At 37.0% G+C, this 17,271-nt stretch overlaps 1 protein-coding gene across 1 annotated transcript in view; it reads right to left on the bottom strand.

Annotated features, from left to right (window-relative positions):
- The window catches only part of LOC106874287 (EF-hand calcium-binding domain-containing protein 6), a 149,924-nt gene that overhangs the window by 16,449 nt on the left and 116,204 nt on the right, over window positions 1–17,271 (bottom strand). Inside the window, exons 22-25 of the mRNA XM_089339577.1 lie at window positions 16,996–17,181; window positions 13,548–13,757; window positions 5,159–5,377; window positions 1,008–1,064 (exon numbers count right to left, since the gene is read on the bottom strand). Coding sequence (XP_089195703.1) covers window positions 1,008–1,064; window positions 5,159–5,377; window positions 13,548–13,757; window positions 16,996–17,181 — 672 coding nt within the window. The remainder of the gene's footprint in view (window positions 1–1,007; window positions 1,065–5,158; window positions 5,378–13,547; window positions 13,758–16,995; window positions 17,182–17,271) is intronic.

Here is a 17,271-nt window from a genome sequence, read left to right as displayed (position 1 = left end):
ATTAAAAACAAAGTGAAAATATACTGGAATCTGAACTTCAGTAGTTTTGAATTCATTGAAGTGGAACGAAAAACTTGCAAACTTGTGACTCTTGAAGCTAGTTCTTTGTAAAAACATAAAGAACTGACTGCTGTTGTTTTAAGTCATGAACAGAGAAGCTTCCAAAATGTATTTATTCAATATCAAATCAAAGAAATATCTGATTTTATGCTGTCTTTTATAAAAATCAGAAGAAACCTTATGAAATTAGCCAAAACTGACTGAATCATTTTTACACAAATTTGACACTAAATGGTTTGGATGTTTTGAAAAATAATGTAATTTTAGCTATAAAATGGTTGCATGAATTGTGGTTTAAGGTCTGATATATTATGTAATAGATATTAAATAACAAATTCAAAGACAAGTTGAAACTACCACATGGAAATCATCATCATCAGCATCATCGTTTAACGTCCGTTTTCTATCCTGGCATGGGTTGGACAGTTTGATTGGGGACTTGGCAAGCCAGGAGGCCACACCAGGCTCCAATCTGATCTGGCAATGTTTCTACAGCTGAATACCCTTCCTAACGCCAACCACTCCGAGAGTGTAGTGGGTACTTTTTATGTGCCACAGGCATAGGAGCCAGTCAGGCGGCACTGGCATCAACCCATGCATGAATGGTGCTTATTGCATGCCACCTGCATGGGAGCCAGTCAGGCGGCACTGGCATCGGCCACAACTACAATTTCCATTTGATTATGATTTGATTTTTGATTTTGATTTTACCTGTATGCTATGTTTATTTTAACTTTTTATAATAATTCCAAAAAATCAAGAATATTTTATAAAAATATCAAATTTATAGGTACAGTTAACCTCAGCAGGATTTGAACTCAGAACATAAAGGAATGAAACTAAACATCAAATATCTTTTCCAATACTTTAATGATTCAGCCAATCTGCTATCTAAAAACAAACAAAGGGTATTTAAGTTATCATCTAAGAATAAACAGATCACTTACGTCTCTTTGTGCCCCTGCTGGACGTGGTTCTTTTCTAAAGTATCTTGTGGAACCAAGCTGTAAGCCAAAACAGACATTTAGATATTTAGTGGCTATTTAAGCAATGAGTTTGTGAATGCCTAATAGGCTGGGTGTGGTGTTGATGAAGAACTCCTGAAATATGGCATATACACGCATTACCCATTTTTCCATCTTCGACCGCATCATTGTTTGCATTAGGCGTATTTGGATATGGAAAGTTGTAACAAATCAGTGCTGGCTATAGGATACAGTATTGACTTATAAAGCATTTAATATGCTTTGTAGTATATTATGGTTGCATATCGTAATATGGTGTCCCAACAAGTCATTAATATTTACGTACCAGCTGCCAGGAATGTGTTTAATATGTAAAATAGGTATATCCAGTAATGCTACACCACTATATTTAGGGGTTATTTAACCCTTTAACATTCACATTATTCTGTCAAAAGTAAGGCTTATTTATTCACATTATTTTAAATGAATCATGCATTATCTTTTAGCTTTGAGATTTTAAGGAGGTAACTTAGTTTTTAGAATGATATTGTAGGGTTGGTGCAAGAGGTGAGATTTGGCCAGTTTGAACATAAAACAGACGAAATGTTTTGGCCGGGTATGGCTAGTTTAAATGCTAAAGGGTTAAGCAATGAGTTTATGGATAGTTAAATGGGTTGGATGCAGTGCTGATGAAGAAGCAAGAACTTCTGAATTATGGCACATACACCTCTTACCTATTTTTCCATCTTCAATCGCATTGTTGCTTACATTAGGCATATTTGAATATGAAACATCGTAACAAATCAGTGATGGCTATAGTTTCTACAGATAATCTGTAAAGATAGCTTTAACAAGTGATTTAATAACACAGTAGGATACAATATTGACTTATAAAGTGTTTAATACACAATAGAACCTCACAGTATGACTGCACCATTGTACAAGTAATTTGCTGCACAAGCTGAGGCACGTGCAAATTTTTGTCTTGAAGTACAAGTGGAAATCCGCAGTATAAGCGAGTTTCATACAAGTGACTGCTAGTTGGTGCTGAGCTCACACATGCTCTACCTACAAGCACAGTCTCCGCTCACTCAGTTTATGTATTTATCTGATTGTTGCAGCATCCCCATTGTATTTTTCCCAGTGTTCTTTTTGTTTAGTTTTGTGCATTTTTTGCTATTATTTTATAATAATCAGTTGCGTTAGCCATGGGTCCTAAGCAGGTTAGTGCAAAGGACAGTGCTGAGAAGAAGAAAAAGCTGATTATGATAGAATTGAAGAAGGAAATCATTGATAAATGAGAGAGGAGTGTGTGAAGTGGACATAGCATGTCAACGATCTGCAGCATCCTGAAGAAAAAGGATGAGATCAAGGCTGTTACAACAGCAAAGGTTGTCCCCTGGCTCTCTAAGCAATGCACATCTGTTCATGAATGGATGGAAAAATTGCTTCTCCTGTGAATCAACAAGAAGCAACTCACATGGGATATGATTATTGAGACCATTATCTATGAGAAAGCACAAGCATTGTATGGGAATCTCCTGAAGCAGAACCTTGGAACATCGATGGAGGAGACATCAGCAGATGCATTTAAGGCCAGTCACGGCTGGTTTGATAGTTTCAAGAAGAGGACTGGTGTTCATAGCGTTGTCAGGTATGGAGAAGTAGCAAGTTCTGACACAGAGGCAGCTGAAGATTTCGTGTGTGAATTCCTTCAGCTCATCACAACTGAGGGGTACATTGCACAACAGTTATTCGACTGTGATGAAGCTGTCCTTTTTTTGAATGAATATGCCCAGAAGAACCTACATAACTGCAGAGGAGAAGAAAATTCCAGGCCACAAGCCTATGAAAGATAGGCTAACTTTCACCCTTTGTGCCAATGCAAGTGAAAATTAAGCCGCTCCTTGTCTACCATTCTGAAAACCCACTAGCGTTCAAGTTGCAAAAAATCCTGAAGGAAAAGCTGCAAGTCATGTAGAGGGCAGTCATTAAAGCTTGGATCACCAGGCAATTCTTCTCTGAGTGGGTCAACCTTGTCTTCAGACTAGCAGTGAAAAAGTACTTTCTGGAGAACAGTCTTCCTCTCAAGGCCCTCTTAACCTCGAAGATGATATCCAGGACGAATTTGAATTCATAAAAGTTCAATACCTTTCACACAATACCACCCCTATCTTGCAGCCCATGAACCAATAAGTGATTTCTAATTTTAAGAAATTGTACAACAAACACCTGTTTCGTCGGTGCTTTGAAGTCACCGAAAATACAAATCTAACCCTTTGTGAGTTTTAGAAGGAGCACTACTTCATTGTAAACTATTTGAAAATCATTGATATGGCCTGGCAGGGTGTAACAAGGAGAATGCTGAATTCTGCATCAAGGAAACTGTGACCTGACTTTGTATCCGAAAGAGAATTTGAGGGAATTGAGTCTGAGACACCTGTAGTTAAGGAGATAGTGTTTCTTGGCAGGTCCATGGGCCTTGAGGCTGATGATGAGGACATTAACGATCTGGTTGAGGAACACTCAGAGGAGCTGACAACAGAGAACTGCTCCTGCAGCTTCAGGAGCAGCAGCATTTGAATGCAGTGGAAGAAATTGGTCTCCTGGAGGAGGACAGTGTAGTGGAGAAGGCTAGAGTGACATAGAGGTAGCGATGGAAAAGTATGTTTCTGAATTTGTAGAAAAATATTATCCTGAAAAAGTATCTACAGGTCGTGCAGTTGCTTTATTTAATGACATTGTTCTGGCGCATTTTCGTAACATTTTGAAAAAGCAGACTTCTCTTGATATGTTTCTATTGCAAGTGTAAAATGTGAAGAAAGTGTGTCCAAAAAGTCTAAATTAAGTGAAGTGAGAGAGAAGATGCCAGAAATTGTTCTTCCTGAAATCTTAATGGAAGGCGATTCTCCTTCCAAACAGTAATCCTCCTCCTCCCTGTTCTATCATCTTCTTCACACACAAATTGTCCCATCTTTAAGGTAATTCAGTTAATAAAACCAGTTTACATATTTCTTTTGCTTTCTCTTTTTTGTAATTGTCATTTTACTTGTAACTACAACTTTTCTGTTTTAAAATCCATAAAAATATTATTTTGGGGTAGTCTTTGCAGGCTGGAATGGATTAATTATATTTTTGTTAATTTCAATGGGGAAAATTGATTTGTAAAATGAGTAAATTGTAAAACGAGCTCAGTCATGGAAAGAATTAAACTTGTACTGCGAGGTATCACTGTACTTGGTAGTATATTATGGTTGCATAACAAAATACAGTGTCCTTACAAGTCATTAATATTTAGACAGAAATCTGAATCTAAAGCCTTTTGATGCCAATCCACCTCTTGTTCCTACAAAATGCAATTTGTTGTTTGAAAATGATCTAAAATATAGCTTTCTATCAAAATTTAATTTTTATTTATATTCCAAAATATTAATCATCATTATCATCGTTTAACGTCCGCTTTCCATGCTGGCATAGGCTGGACAATTTGACTGAGGACTGGCGAGCTAGATGGCTGCACCAGGCTCCAATCTGATCTGGCAGAGTTTCTACAGCTGGATGCCCTTCCTAACGCCAACCACTCCGAGAGTGTAGTGGGTACTTTTACGTGCCACCGGCACGAGGGCCAGTCAGGTGGTACTGGCAACGGCCACACTCAAATGGTGTTTTTCACGTGCCACCTGCACAGGAGCCAGTCCAGCGGCACTGGCAATGACCTCGCTCAAATTTTTTTTTGTTTTTTGACAGTTATTTTAATATTTTATTCTTTGCAAACTTAAATGAAAGAAAGGCAGTATGTTTGAACAGAAATATGTTAAAAAAGAGTTAAATAAATCTAAAATAATTTGTACTCCTAGCTTTGGTTAATCCTTAAGCTATAAATTGGTTCCCTGCAAGATTTCATGTTAACTTATTGTTCCAATACCAAGTTAATAATGATGAAATTATTTCAATAAATTCAATTAACTTCAAAAATAAAAAAGCAGAATATTACTATTTTGTGGTGGTGGTTGTAGTGATGATGACACCAGTGATGATGATCTGTAGCAGCAGCAGCAGTAGTAGCTGCAGTGACTATCAATTGAACAATGAATTCAAATATATCAAAATATCAGGATTTACTTTTTACCTACCTCAAAAGGTTTGTCTTTTAGTATTAGTTCCTTTGCATTTCTACAGAAACTTGGCCCTGATGGTTTCCATGGTTCTGGGACATAGTTGATATTCACAGTATTGAAAGACCTGCCAACTATAGATTGGCTTCTTGCAGCAGGGCAATACTGGTTAAGAAAATCCTTATACATTAAGTTTTCAAATGAGTTAAGTGGTAGAATTCTCCAAAATTTTGTAAACTGAAATCAAAGCAAGAAAGAAATAAAGATTGTAATGTGATGCTACTGATGAGAACATATTTACCATGGATTAGTTAGAGATGTGTGTGTGTGTGTGTACATGCATGTATGTGTGCATGCATGTGTGTGTGTAATGTGAGCTTGGCTTAATGGTTAGAATGTTGAACTCAATGCTGTAAGTTTGTGGTTTTGGTTCTCAGACTAAATTATGCGTTGCATTCTTGAGCAAAACATCTCATTTCTCATCACTCCACTCTACCTAGCTGAAAATGTGTAAAGCAACCACAAAGGGAGCATTCTCCCCTCTTGAACAAGACATTAGTTCCTCACAGGGGGTTGACCCTGTGAGTGACTGATGTTTTGCTCAGAGGAGTATTGTACTCTCAGTCACTTGGAAACCAGAATAAGGTCTTGTAGGATTCCAAGTGACATACATACATACCTGATTATCCAATTTTCTACAGATATTGGAATGAAATTTGGTGAGCTCGAATGCATTTTTGACAATAAAATGTGGAAAAGTTGTGCCCTCCTCTGAAAACCTAAAAATGAACAGCTTGGCAATATGACCCTACAGTCAGGTTACAATTATAGGTATCTTGGACATGGTAAGAATGTTAGATATGATGAACCCATAAATAGAGGACCAGGAATGAATACCTTAGAAGATTAAAGAGAGTGTATGAAGATTGTAAGCCATGTGAACAGAGAACTCAATGACAGCAAAAAAATCCTGCCTGGAAACAGCACTGCTGGAGATCAAGAAACATCTGAACTGTTCCCATGAAAAGAAAGAGCAGACACAGAAGCCTGGGTTATAAAAAATATAAAGTCAAACCCTAAACCTTCTTTAAGTATGCCAGAGAAACTGCCTTCATGTGTTGCAAAGTAGAGCCACTCCTCCCAAAAAGATGGTTTCCTCATGGGAAACCCAATGAGAGTAAGTGAAACACTGAATTAACAATTCAAAAGTTTCTTCACCCTACCTTTAAGGCACATGCATTTTAGCAAACTTGTAGAATTCTTTACCACTACAGATGTAGAAAGGGAGACAGTAACAACTGATTACGTTGACATCAAAGAAGAGGATGTAATACTAGCAATAGATGATGCTGATGCAAACTCAGCAGCTGGATTGAAGGATTCCCAGCATCCCTTCTCAAGTCATGCAAACAAGCTCTTGCAAAACCACTGCAGTTTCATTTTCAGAGCCCTTTTGCAAATGGTAAGCTCTCAAGCAAACTGAAAGAGGAAATAATATGCCTATTCACGAAGGAGGAAGCAGAGCAGATGCTAAACATTCTAGGCCTGTTTCCCTGACCTCACACATCAGCAAAGTCATGGAACAAATATCCCACAGGAAACTAATTGTGTTCCTTGAAGAGAATGACTTGCTGACTGACACCTAGTATGGCTGTCAACCAGGTAGAAGCTACTTGACACAACTCTTTACAGCATAATGACTGGATGTTAAAGTGGCTACTCAACAACTTAAATGGGACCACGATACATCTAGACTTTGCAAAAGCCTTTGATAAAGTTGACCATGGTATAATATGGCACATGCTGTGTAATCTCAGCATAGTTGGAGTGGTGCATTTAGAGTGGGTGCATTTATGTGTTTGCTCAACTTGCTAGAAACAGAAGCTAAATTTTCTTTAAACATCACCATACCATCTAATATAAGGCTAGATGCTTTAAGTGATGTAAGTCCCACATATTCCAAAAAGATTGGAATGCTTTGATTAATTATATGTCTGTTGGATAATGCTGGTCTGGGGATAAACAAGAACAAAATTTGACCAATTTTGTTTTCTTATATAGAATGAGGAAACAGATTTAATGAAAATGTAGTAAACCATACACGAGATCATGACAGGAATTGCCTCGGTTGTAAAATGAAATTAGCAAACTCCTTTTTAAAACAGTGATTTAGAGCAAAATATCTTAAAAGTATATCTGGAAATTGATCTAACTTCCCAAGAGTGTCCTTCCTTCATCGACTTTCTAAAAACAAACATTTTAACGATATTTTCCAGAGGTTAGGCTTAGGATAATGTAGATGACGATTATTTGGAAAAATGGAGGGGAAAAATTTTCATGACCATTCCCACAATCTCGGACATATTTCGGCAGACGTCAGCGATAGGTGGTTCTTGTTGTTGGCACTCCGTCGCTTACGACGTCGAGGGTTCCAGTTGATCCGATCAACAGAACAGCCTGCTCGTGAAATTAACGTACAAGTGGCTGAGCATTCCACAGACACGTGTAGTGCTTAACGTGGTTCTCGGGGGAGATACAGCGTCACACAGAGTTTGACAAGGCTGACCCTTTGAATTACAGGCACAATAAAAACAGGAAGTAAGAGAAAGTCGTGGTGAAAGAGTACAGCAGGGTTCGCCACCATCCCCTGCCGGAGCCTCGTGGAGCTTTAGGTGTTTTCGCTCAATAAACACTCACAACGCCCGGTCTGGGAATCGAAACCGCGATCCTATGACCGCGAGTCCGCTGCCCTAACCACTGAGCCATTGCGCCTCCTGATAGCGATAGGTAGTACACACAACTAAAAAGAAAACAAAAAAGAAACCATCGTACGAGAAAATTTTGGGGGGTTAAAAAGATGCTCCCTATCATTTCCAAAGGCACTGTGGAAAAAAAAACTCCGAAAACTCCCCATCAAAATAGAGAAATTTCAACTTATGTGTGCTATCGCTAACGTCCGCTCATATTTTATTATTAGTTTTTCTTTTTAACATTTTCCAGACGTACGTTTTAGATTATGATTATCTTGACAAAATCTTTAAAAGAAATTTTTTTTTCTTGAGAAACAGTCTTTGCAGAAGTGTACCTTATCAATTTTGTTTCTTTACAACTTTATTTAACATACAAACCCGAACTTTTACGGATACATTTTCGAGGGCGTATATTACGATTTTCTCGACAAAATCTGAGGAATTTGTTTTTTTAATCGTAATCTACACCCCTTCGAAACTTTCATAAAAAATATATGCATTTAGTAAAATCTGGGGCGTGCGTAGGGAATGATCCCTAAGAATTTTTTTTTTTCACTTTTGCCCCAACATAACTGTAATTAACATCATTTAAAATATACCTCAAGAAAAAGATGTGCGTTTTTTACAACTTTTTCCTACATAATCGTAATCCATACTATATAAAATTCCATTGAGAAATATTCATTTTAACGAAGTTATGATAAAGTTATTGATCTTATGGCTAAGATCAATATCAACTTCTGCTGACAAGCCGGGAAACTTACTCCACTGTAAACTGACAATACTGTAAACTTCTCGACGGATTCTGATTGGTCAATTCGTCGTTGTCACTTGCATAAACAATGAACAGATGTGGCGAGAAACGTCATAATGGGGATTAAATTTTCCGCAACTTGGAAAAGACGGAGAGTGATAATCTATCTCCGATGAGTTTTTATTGAAAGACAAAACAAATAGGTTCGATATCAGTTCCAAGCTAGCCGAAAGTCTCGCAGTTTTAACGACAGATGTTTACTTCTATGACGCAGGCTGTATTGGTGCTCAAGGATTTGTGTTTTAATCATTTGCCTGTCCAAAGCATTTACATAAGTTTATTCTAAACATCCACGCTTATTTTCAGATATTTAGTTAACCCTTGTTTTACACGTTTTGAATAAAATATAAAGTCCCCCCCCCCCACCCATAAAGTCGTAAGTTACTTTGGTGGATGAAAAAGAAAATGGGAATGTGTTATTCATGATGTATAGACGCCAAAGAAATGTTCTGTATTACATGTGATACATAAGAGAGGCAAAAAGTCGAAGAGGGTTCCGTGATAAAATTCTAGGGTCCCAGAGAACAGGAGATGTCCTTTGCATAAGATTTAATAGAAATTTATTTTTGTTTTTATTTTTACCACTTCCAGTTGATGGGCTGTGGCCATGCTAAACAGATCGACTTCAGTACTTTATCTAAGTTTGGTACTTATTCTATAAGTCTGTTTGATTACGGGGAATTAAACAAACCAATACCGATTATCAAGTAGTGAGGGGTGGGACTAACACACACACACAAACCACGCGCGCGTGCGCAGACAGTGGGATTCCATGCAGTTTCCGTATACAAATTCACTCTAAGGTTTTGGTTGGTTCAGGGATATAGTAGAAGTAGAAGACACTTGTTCAAGATGTTGAGCAGTGGGATTGAACCCAAAACCACATGTGGATTCGAAGTGGTTGCAGTCGCCCTGCTTAATGTAAGAGCCACATTCGATAGTCTAGATGTTTGAGAGCCGCAAGACATGAACAGAATTTACACACGTTTTTGTTAACAAAAATTCTAAGTTAGACATGGCCTGGGCCTCTACTGGCCGAAACCTATCAAAGTTATAAATATTAAGAAATGCATGTATGCAATAATATTTATTCATGTGTGCAGATTTTTAAAATTGTTAATTTGTATTGGTTTCAGTAATCACAAAATACACACATATGTATACTAAATGTTTTCAAAATCTTGACTGATGATTGTTTGGTAAACTTTGATAAGTACACGCACACGTTTCACCAAGAAAAAAAAAAAAACTCGGATTTTTTGCATGGAATCAAGTACCCTGACCTTAATGTGCAGCAAATTCTTTATTTTTGTTCGGTAAAAAAAAAAAAAGTGGGTGGGGTGGGGAAAATCGCCCCCCCCCCTCCCCATCCCAGAATCATTGGAAATTTTTTTCGTTGCATGAATTATGGTGACCTCCTAATATGCCACAAAACACGGATCCCAAAACACTATTTTTGGTCCAGAAAAAGGGGGTGTGGATGGGGTGGAACCTCGGAAATTTGACCCCTCCCCTTCCCAGAATAATTGGAAAATGTTTTTTTTTTTTTTTTCATTGAATGAATTACGGTAGCCTCCTAATATGCCACAAAATACTATTTTAGTCTGGAAAACGGGAGTTGGGGTGGAGTGGAACCCTCGGAAATTTCACCCACACCCTCATCCCTGATATTTTACAGAAATACGTTTTTGAGAGATTGGATTACATGGTTTGTTATTAAATAAATATTTACTAGTTGGTACTATATGAATTATGGAGGTGCAATGGCCCAGTGGTTAGGGCAGCAGACTCGAGGTCGGAGGATCGCAGTTTCGATTCTCAGGCCGGGCGTTATGAGTGATTATTGAGTGAAAACACCTAAAGCTCCACGAGGCTCCGGCAGGGGGTGGTGGCGGCCCCTATTGTACTCTTTTGCCCCAACTTTCTCTCACTCTTTCTTCCTGTTTCTTGAGTAATGTTGCGATGGACTGGCATCCCGTCCAGCTGGTGGGAACACATACGCCATAGAAACCAGGCCCATGAGCCTGGCTAGGTTTTAGAAGGGCAAAATCTCGAAATCACTACATGAATTAATATGTTAACATTTATATTGTGTGTACTTCATGCTAAAAATATTTTTTCTGAAGTCGTAGTCAACGAAATGGGTGTGTGTATGCATATATATATATATACTCTTTTACTCTTTTACTTGTTTCAGTCTTTTGTCTGTGGCCATGCTGGAGCACCGCCTTTTAGTCGAGCAAATCGACCCCAGGACTTATTCTTTAGAAGCCTAGTACTTATTCTATCGATCTCTTTTGCCGAACCGCTAAGTTACGGGGACATAAACACACCAGCATCGGTTGTCAAGCGATGTTGGGGGGACAAACACACGCATACAAACATACAAACACACATACATATATATATATATACATATATACGACGGGCTTCTTTCAGTTTCCGTCTACCAAATCCACTCACAAGGCTTTGGTCGGCCCGAGGCTATAGTAGAAGACACTTGCCCAAGATGGCGCACAGTGGGACTGAACCCAGGACCATGTGGCTGGTAAGCTAGCTACTTACCACACAGCCACTCCTACGCCTATATATATATATATATATATATATGCAGACACACACCCATATATAGAATATATATATATATATATATATATATATATATATATATATATATATATAAATATGAGTGTGTATGTATATGTAGGATGTTTTTACAATATTTTATAATTAATAAAAAAAAAACAAGAAAAAAAACAAGAAAAAAACAACAACGTGAGGGCGTGGTACATGCAAAGTATTAACAGGTGCTCAGGGAAAGAAAGTTAGTTTTGTTTCAAGCAAAACTCTTCTTCATAAACAGGAGACAGAGGAAAGTTCAAGCGAAAAGGAAGACAGAGGAAAAAATCGCCAACGATCCACATACATTTCGTAGACTACAACGTCAGAAAAAAATATTTTTAGCATCAAAATACACACAATATAAATGTTAACATTAAGATACAGAAATAAATTTATTTCTCAAACGTGTGATAATGCTATAAATAGCATGATCAGGATAAATTATCCATATAATGCAGAAAAATACGTTACCGGCCAACCATGAGACTCAAACTCACATCTCTGTGATTACATGTCAAGTATTTTACCATTAAACTAAACTGCCCAGCACTAGTACATATTTATTTAATAATGAACCACATATTCCACACTCTCGAAAACATCATCATCATCGTTTAACGTCCGCTTTCCATGCTAGCATGGGTTGGACGATTTGACTGAGGACTGGTGAAACTGGATGGCAACACCAGGCTCCAATCTAATTTGGCAGAGTTTCTACAGCTGGATGCCCTTCCTAACGCCAACCACTCCGAGAGTGTAGTGGGTGCTTTTACGTGTCATATCTCTGTAAAATGTTGGAGGTGGGGAGTGAAATTTCCGAGGGTTTCACCCCACCCCAACCCCCGTTTTCCTGACGAAAAAGTGTTTTGTGACATATTAGGCCACCATATTTCATTCAATGAAAAAAAAAACATTTTCCAATGATCCCGGGAAGAGGGGTGAAATTTCCGAGGATTCTCCCACCCTTTGTTTTCCAGACCAAAAAAGTGTTTTGTGGCATATTTGGAGGTCACCGTAATTCATTCACTGGAAAAAAATTTCCAATGATTCTAGTAGGGAGAATTCATTTTATTTAATAAAAGTTATCACACAGTAAATGCCAGCTTCCAAATGCTGTTTTCTGATTGGGTAAAAATAATCAAACTTATAACCTCTGTAACATTTTACTAAAATTTTTCTGGAACAAGCAAGTAACAGCATCAGATTCAGTATAAAAAATTACATCAATAAACCTAATTTAAAAATTTTTCCTTAATTTTAAAATTTCAAAAAGTGAAAGCCAAACAGAAAAGATTCGAACTACAAATTAGTAAAGAAGACCCTGAAATTCAATTTATTGAAGTAATAAGACCTCAAAAGTTAAATATTTTACTTGGAAATATATATCAACCACCAAAAGGGAAAAAATTATATCTTTTAACCAAAATATAGCTGAGTTCCTTACTGCTATTAGGCAAAAGTCAATATTTATTTCTGGTGACATTAATTTCAACTTATTTGTTTACAAAACAGATCCAAAGGTTAGAAACCATTTCCAAAAAATGTGTCAAAGTTCTCTTATGCTTTCCATCAACAATGCTGCCTCTACAACAACCAAAAAAAAAAAAATCACTTGCATTGACAACATATTCTTTAAGTAATAATTAAGATATTAAATCTGGCATCACACATGCAAAAGTCAGTAATCATTATCCATTTTTCATAGTAATAAGGAATATTCAATGCAGCCTTAAAAATCTATTGAAGAAAGTAATTTTTAAAAGAGGACATTCACACAAGAAAGTTTAAATCTTTTTAACAAGCTCCAAGAATGTAATTGAATGTCTATTATCAACATACATGATTCATGGAAAATATTTAGCCAATTTCAAATGTCTTTATAATGAATATTTTCCTATAAAGGAAAAATTGATGAAAGAAATGTCTATTTTGAACAAATGGATGACTGCAGGAAATGCATAAAAATAAAACTCCTTAGACTGAGGGAAAGAACAAAAAAAAAAAAATATTATGCAAAAATCTTCAATGTATTAAAAGAGTAAAACATAAATTAAATGTTAAAAAAATATGGTCAATCAAAAAGAAGAAGAAGAGGAAGAAGAAGAAGAAGAAGAAGAAGAAGAAGTAGAAGAAGAAGAAGAAGAAGAAGAAGAAGAAGAAGAAGAAGAAGAAGAAGAAGAAGAAGAAGAGGAAGAAGAAGAAGAAGAAGCCCACCACTTACCTTTTCATCATCCCAGTTTAGCCCAAATGACTTTAAAATTTCTGTAAAGTTTTCCTTACTAACACAGTTCAATAATCCATAATCACTCTTTTGGAACGCATTAAGTAGGTCTTTCTTACGTGCATGAACCAATTTACGCACAATGTCATGCATTTCTTTGTAAGTTAAACCAACATTTTCAGGGCTGGTAATATTAGTTGAACGTTTTGTCTATCAGAAGAGAAAGAAGAAAGCAAGTTGAATATTTCTACAGACATGAGCATACAAGACAATACAACACTATGATTATATTCCACCAGGCTTTACCAAAATGACCATACATAATTATAATTCAACACATAGGCACAGGCATGGCTGTGTGGGAAGAAGCTTGCTTACCAACCACATGGTTCCAGCTTCAGTCCCACTGCATAACACTTTGGGCAAGTGTCTTCTTCTATAGCCTTGGGCCAACCAAAACCTAGTGAGTAGATATGGTAGACGGAAACTGAAAGAAGCCTGTCATATATATGTATATATTTATGTGAGTGTGTGTTTGTGTCTATGTTTGTCTCCACCATCATCGTTTGACAGCTGATGTTGGTGGTTTGGCAAAAGGTGACCAGTTGAATAAGTACTAGGCTTACAAAGAATAAGTCCTAGGGTCAACTTCTTTGACTAAAGAACCCTTTAAGGTGGTGCTCCAACATGGCTGCAGTCAAATGACTGGAATAAGTAAAAAAAATAAAAGAATGCATGATCATACTTTACCATACTTCAACATACATGACCAAAATTCAGTATTAATGACCATATTTCATACATGACTGTACTTCATCTCATGTGACCATATCTACATACAAGACTGGACTTTTCAAACCCACACACACCATCCATCTTGGTCCCGCATCAGTTGAGTGGGGAGGCGTCCAGTGTCTCTGGTGAGTTGGTCCACATACATTGTGTTCAGATGACCTGCTCAAGTATGATCATGCTTCGGAGAGCTTCATACAGCTGTTTCTTGGTGGGATGAGTTCTCCAAGATATGTCTAAAGCTGCTCTTAACATTCAGGTGTAAGTTCCATCTAGCTTGGATTCCAGTTTATACTTCACCATATGGTCATACTTCATCAAACATTAGCATACTTCCCAGTTCAAGACTATTGTTTACTAAAGATGACCATACATGGTTATATTTCATTCTAGGCATCAATATTTCACAAAATATTCTAATTTACCATATATTGTCATACTTCCCTATATACTTTTATTCTTTTACTTATTTCAGTCATTCGACTGTGGTCATGCTGGAGTACCACTTTAAAAGGTTTGTCATACAAATCAAGCCTAAGACTTATTTTTTTACGCCTAGTACTTATTCTATCTATCTCTTTTGCCAAACTGCTAAGTTACAGGGACATAAACAAACCAACACCAGTTGTCAAGCATTGAGGGAAGGGCAAACACAGACACAAAGGTACACACACACATAGTTATATACATACACATATATATATATATATGGTGGTTGTCTACTCCTTATGCAGAGTTTGACCACCTCCTGTACCTACACCTTAGAACCATCATGGCGTCTGATGTGGCTTTTTTAAACCAGACAATGTTTTGAAAAGACACCCACATAGATTGCGTATGTGATTTGGGCCACCAAGAGCTGCAGTTAAGTTCTGATCTTTGTGGATCTTAAAATGTCTTTCGAGGCCTCCATTAGATTTGCAGACCTTCTGGCATACATTGCATTGAAAGGTGTGCACAGACATATAGGCACTATAGTTGGTGGGCGTTTTCCATGGGTTCGCAAATGAGATTTGAGCCCAGCAAAAGAAAGGTATGGTCTGTCACATATGATGGGCTTCTTTCTGTTTCCATCTACCAAATCCACTCACAAAGCTTTGGTGAGCCCAAGAAGACGCTTGTGCCACACAATTGGACTGAATCCAAAACCATGTGGTTGGGAAGCAAGCTTCTTACCACACAGCCACGCCTGCACCTACATATATGAATATATTTCACTTTAAATTACCAAACTTAATCATATTTCTCTCAACATGCTTTATTGTACATGCTTATACATCTCCATTTTTAACCATACGTTTCACTATATGTATGTAACTATGCATCATTGTATATGGCTGTACTACTATATTTAGCCCTACCTCATCTTGGATATGACCTTATTTTGAGTAAGCCAAACTGAGTGTTATCAGACAATAAGCTAAACCAGTAGTGGAAACCTTTATTTAGTTTTCTATTCTCTTACTCCCTTCATGTGTGTCCTTTATCATCTCTCTCTTCATGTTTGCCTTTTTTGTTTTCTGTCACTCTTTCTCTCTTCATATGTATCTCTCATTTTCTCTCTCACTCTTTTCATTCTCTATCTCTCTCAATTCCCCTATTCAAGAGAGACACCACAGGAGGAAAACAGAGTTTTTGACACAGTACAAACATTCTCAAACTTACTGACACCAACCTTTTACAACTTATTGCTGTTCTACTTTTTGATAATGCTACGACTGCAGTGGTTCACCTGTTCTGAGGAAAATAATGAATCTTCATGGCATGCATCTAATATTTTAGTCATAATGGTTAAACCAATCTTTTTTTTTTTTTTGTAAGGAGTTTTAAAAACTTTGAGCAGTTTTCAAATTTGACTCTAGTTGAGAGGTTCTCAACCACTGACCAAAAGAACTGACAGTTCTTGATTCATCAACAATGATCTGCAGCGATCATAGTCAAAATAGCTTCTTTTACTGGATTAACCAAACATCTCCTTAAATAGGCTTATAATTAAAGATATTCCAGAATTGTGTGCAGAACTATACCTATCAAATTTACTTTCATTTTTAACACAGTAAGGTGAGATCTGGTGGAGATAAGGCTACTACTTCGAGCCGGACAAGCAACCAAACAGAAGCTCTCTTGTAGACTCAAATGTAAATAGGTATCATGATAAGGTAGCAAAAACCACTATAAGCAGTTGGAACACTATACAATTAACAAACATTTTCTTAGCTTGCAGCAGTGAAGATGGTTCAGGTTCTCTAATGTTGAAGAAAACAACCAGAAACTAAGTACCAGTTAGCTCTAACATTGAAATGAAGATCTTTCCCACTTTCTCTGCTTCTCATCACATGTTCCATGTGATGGGTAATATATAAAAGATGATCAAAGTGGTGAGCTGGCAGAATCATAGCGGGCCAGGAAAAATGCTTAGCAGCAATTTGTTTGTTTTTACATTTTGAGTTCAAATTCCACCAAGGTCAACTTTAGCTTTCATCTTTTGGGGTCAATAAAATAAATCTCAGTTGGGCACTGAGTTGATTGACTTACCCACTCACCCAAAATTGCTGGCCTTGTACCAAAATTTGAAACCAATATATAAAAGATGATCTATTATTAAACTCTTCACAACCAGACTTTGACTTCTGTGACACAGCAACCATATACTTACATTATCATGCATCACGTTATTGATGAATGATCTAATGTCCACACAGCCTTGTTGGTCACAGTAGTTTGTGTTCATGATTTGTTCTTCTTGCTCATTGCTCAGATAGATATTATATTTCTCGAATAACTTCAGCAGGTCCAGCAAATGGATTGCAGCATTTCCTTTATTTTCTAAATCCCGCAATTCCTGGAAAACAAAATAATGGACAAATAAATGAAAGAATGAAAAAAAAAAAAGCAAATGACTGAATAATTAATAACAGTTATAGTATGTCAC

The sequence above is a fragment of the Octopus bimaculoides genome, chromosome 22 (assembly GCF_046866305.1).
Source record: "Octopus bimaculoides isolate indiv1 chromosome 22, ASM4686630v1, whole genome shotgun sequence".
Lineage (NCBI taxonomy): Eukaryota > Metazoa > Mollusca > Cephalopoda > Octopoda > Octopodidae > Octopus > Octopus bimaculoides.
The sequence above is the reverse complement of the archived record's forward strand: the minus strand, read 5'-3'. Positions and strand labels throughout refer to the sequence as shown.